Source organism: Eriocheir sinensis, chromosome 41 (assembly GCF_024679095.1).
Source record: "Eriocheir sinensis breed Jianghai 21 chromosome 41, ASM2467909v1, whole genome shotgun sequence".
Lineage (NCBI taxonomy): Eukaryota > Metazoa > Arthropoda > Malacostraca > Decapoda > Varunidae > Eriocheir > Eriocheir sinensis.
Window position 1 is genome coordinate 13,665,557 of NC_066549.1, and position 2,631 is coordinate 13,668,187.

Below are 2,631 nucleotides of genomic sequence, written 5' to 3' on the forward strand. Positions count from 1 at the left end.
GTTCGATTCCCGGGCGGAGGGGAGACGGATGGGCACTCTCCTTATACTATGCCCCTATCCATCCAGCAGAGAATGAGAAGTACAGGATCTCGGTAGGGGGTTGTGCCCCGCCTCTCGGGGTGGTTGTCTGGCACCACCAAACCCGATTAACCTAAGGCTGAAAACCGACAACATATTAAATATATATATATATATATATATATATATATATATATATATATATATATATCTATATATCTATATCGATATATATATATATATATATATATATATTCAATGGTCTGTCTCTTAGAGGGTTAAAAAAGCGTCGCCAAGGCGGTGAGTCAAGACGGGCAGGGATGCAGCCCCAGCCACCTGGCAGCCGGTGACGTCACAGGGCGGGCGGGAACACTCGCCGCGGCCAAACTGACAAGCACGTGCAGCAGGGGCGTGGACGGCCGGGGGAGGGGGAGTGAGAGTGGCTCGATACGGCGTTGAGTGAAAGGTGAATGGAGAGAGAGAGAAATACTTAGGAAAAGTATGGATCGACCGCCGCCCATGGGAAACTGTTGGGCCGTGAAAACAATGAATGGTTGATGGACGGGCGGCGGAGGAGCGACAGGGCTGAGCGGGCGGTGCCGAAGGGAGAGAGTGTGGAGAAGGGGAGACAGACCTGGGTGGGAAATGAGCCTGTCAAGCGGATGTAGGCCCCTTTCTCTACAGGCGGTTGCAGCTTCCTTGTTCATTGATTTCTTTCATATATTCTTCGACGCCCTAACCCGGTCGCCTCCTCCAGTCCACCTTCGTCGCCTCCCCCGCACGAGACAGCCATCACCTCCACTTTCACCAGGCCGCTATGTGAAACGGAGAGAGAGAGAGAGAGATAGAGAGAGAGAGAGAGAGAGAGAGAGAGAGAGAGAGAGAGAGAGAGAGAGAGAGAGAGAGGAGCAGGAAGAACTTCGTTAAGGCCAAGTGAGGAAGGAGATACTGGGCAGCCCACAGTGCCAACCAGTGCCAATAGACGGGCCAGAAAGCCTAGATAAACAGCCATTTAGAGTCTGATACAATGTAACTTCAAAACAGCCAACGAGCGTCACCCATCAATCACCAGGAGACAAGGAAAAATAGCTAACACAACCTGGCAGTACACACGCAGGAGTACACGTCAGTTTTTCCCTCGACTTCGAATACAATGTTTTTGAGAGTATGAAGAGACCAAACTGAATCTAACGCACAAAGAACCCCAAGGACGTGACTGTCTCTTGCGTAAAATGAATAGCAGGCTCGCAAGGAAGTGTATCGCTACAGGAGGGGCGGCCGCCTGCCCGGGCGTTATAGGAGACGGGGCAGCCAATACTTCTGGGGCGAGGAACTCTGACGCGGCGCCTGCTTCCTCGATGAATACACCTGAAAAGCTTAATGACGAGTTTCCTGCGGGGAACTACAAGGCTGACGCTAGCTGTTTATTCCATTGTTCCCTGGATGACTCAGGCATCTTGAGGACGCCACGGGGGCAACAGGGGGCAGGCAGTACCGCCTTGAGGGTCGCCGGCGGATCTTACCGTTGTAGTTGTCGAAGGCAGTGGGGACGTACTCGGTGGGGTAACCGTTGGTGGTGTAGGAGACAACGAGGGAAGTTTTACCCACTGAGCCATCACCGACCAACACGCACTTGAGCTTGGTCTTCACCTCGCCCTCGGGGGACCCCATGAGGTAGGCCGCCGCGGTCGGGTCGTGGGGCCGCACCAGGGGAGGCATAGTCGCCCCCGAGCCACGGTATATCCAGTCGTAGGTGGCGGCGTGTCCAGCCCCCGCGCCCAGGCTGCTGTAAGGCGGCCGCTTGCACGACTCGGAGCTGGAGTGGAACACCTCACGAGTATACCTGTCGATGGTCCGGAGGCTCTTCAACATGAGGCCAGAGGCTGCCAGCCTGCGGGTCCCGCACACTGTTACACTCCCACACCCGCACCGCCACCGCCACCTTAAGTCACTTCTAACATAAAAATCACTGTGACAATATGTGACACATGGTGAACGCCGATGCGCGGACCAGACGCAGCAATCCTCCCCGTCACACAGCCAGACTCAAACTGACTGGTGTTTACGGGCGACGGGCCGCCGGGAGAGCAGCTGAGAGCAACAGCTGATCCTGACTCCCGAGCCGGAGGGGCGGCCCAACACCTGCCCGCCAGGCTCAGAACAAGGAAGTCCCGCGCAGGTAGCACTCTTCAGTCGTGCTGGTGGAGGCACATACCTCCACCTCTTGCCTCCCGCTACCCGGCTTAACTGAGCCTTGCAGGTAACTTGAGGCTTCGTATCAATTAGCCGCGAGGCAAATTACGATATTCTACAATCATGAAAGAGGGACATGGACTGAAATAGGTCAAAGGGAACGTTGGCTTGCGGTGTGTGTGTGTGTGCGGGTGGGGGTTGGGGGGTGGGGGTTGCCCTGGAGACTGAGGGGATGGGTGACGGGAGCGGGGCGGCATGATAAGGCAACACACGTTACTTCACTGTTGAATTGAGCAAAGGAGACCAAGTACTGCCCTGAAGCGGCTAGCAAAAGTTGTCTGGAATTTGAATTAATACATTCGTATCTCAACATTCCATGACAAAAACAACAACAACCGGGAAAGATATCATGCACTCAAA

At 54.5% G+C, this 2,631-nt stretch overlaps 1 protein-coding gene across 1 annotated transcript in view; it reads right to left on the reverse strand.

Annotated features, from left to right (window-relative positions):
* Positions 1-2,216, reverse strand: part of LOC127009680 (rho-related GTP-binding protein RhoU-like) — a 78,768-nt gene extending 76,552 nt beyond the window's left edge. The window contains exon 1 of the mRNA XM_050882998.1: positions 1,542-2,216. Coding sequence (XP_050738955.1) covers positions 1,542-1,890 — 349 coding nt within the window. The 5' untranslated portion in view covers positions 1,891-2,216. The remainder of the gene's footprint in view (positions 1-1,541) is intronic.
* Between the last annotated feature and the right edge of the window lie 415 nt (positions 2,217-2,631).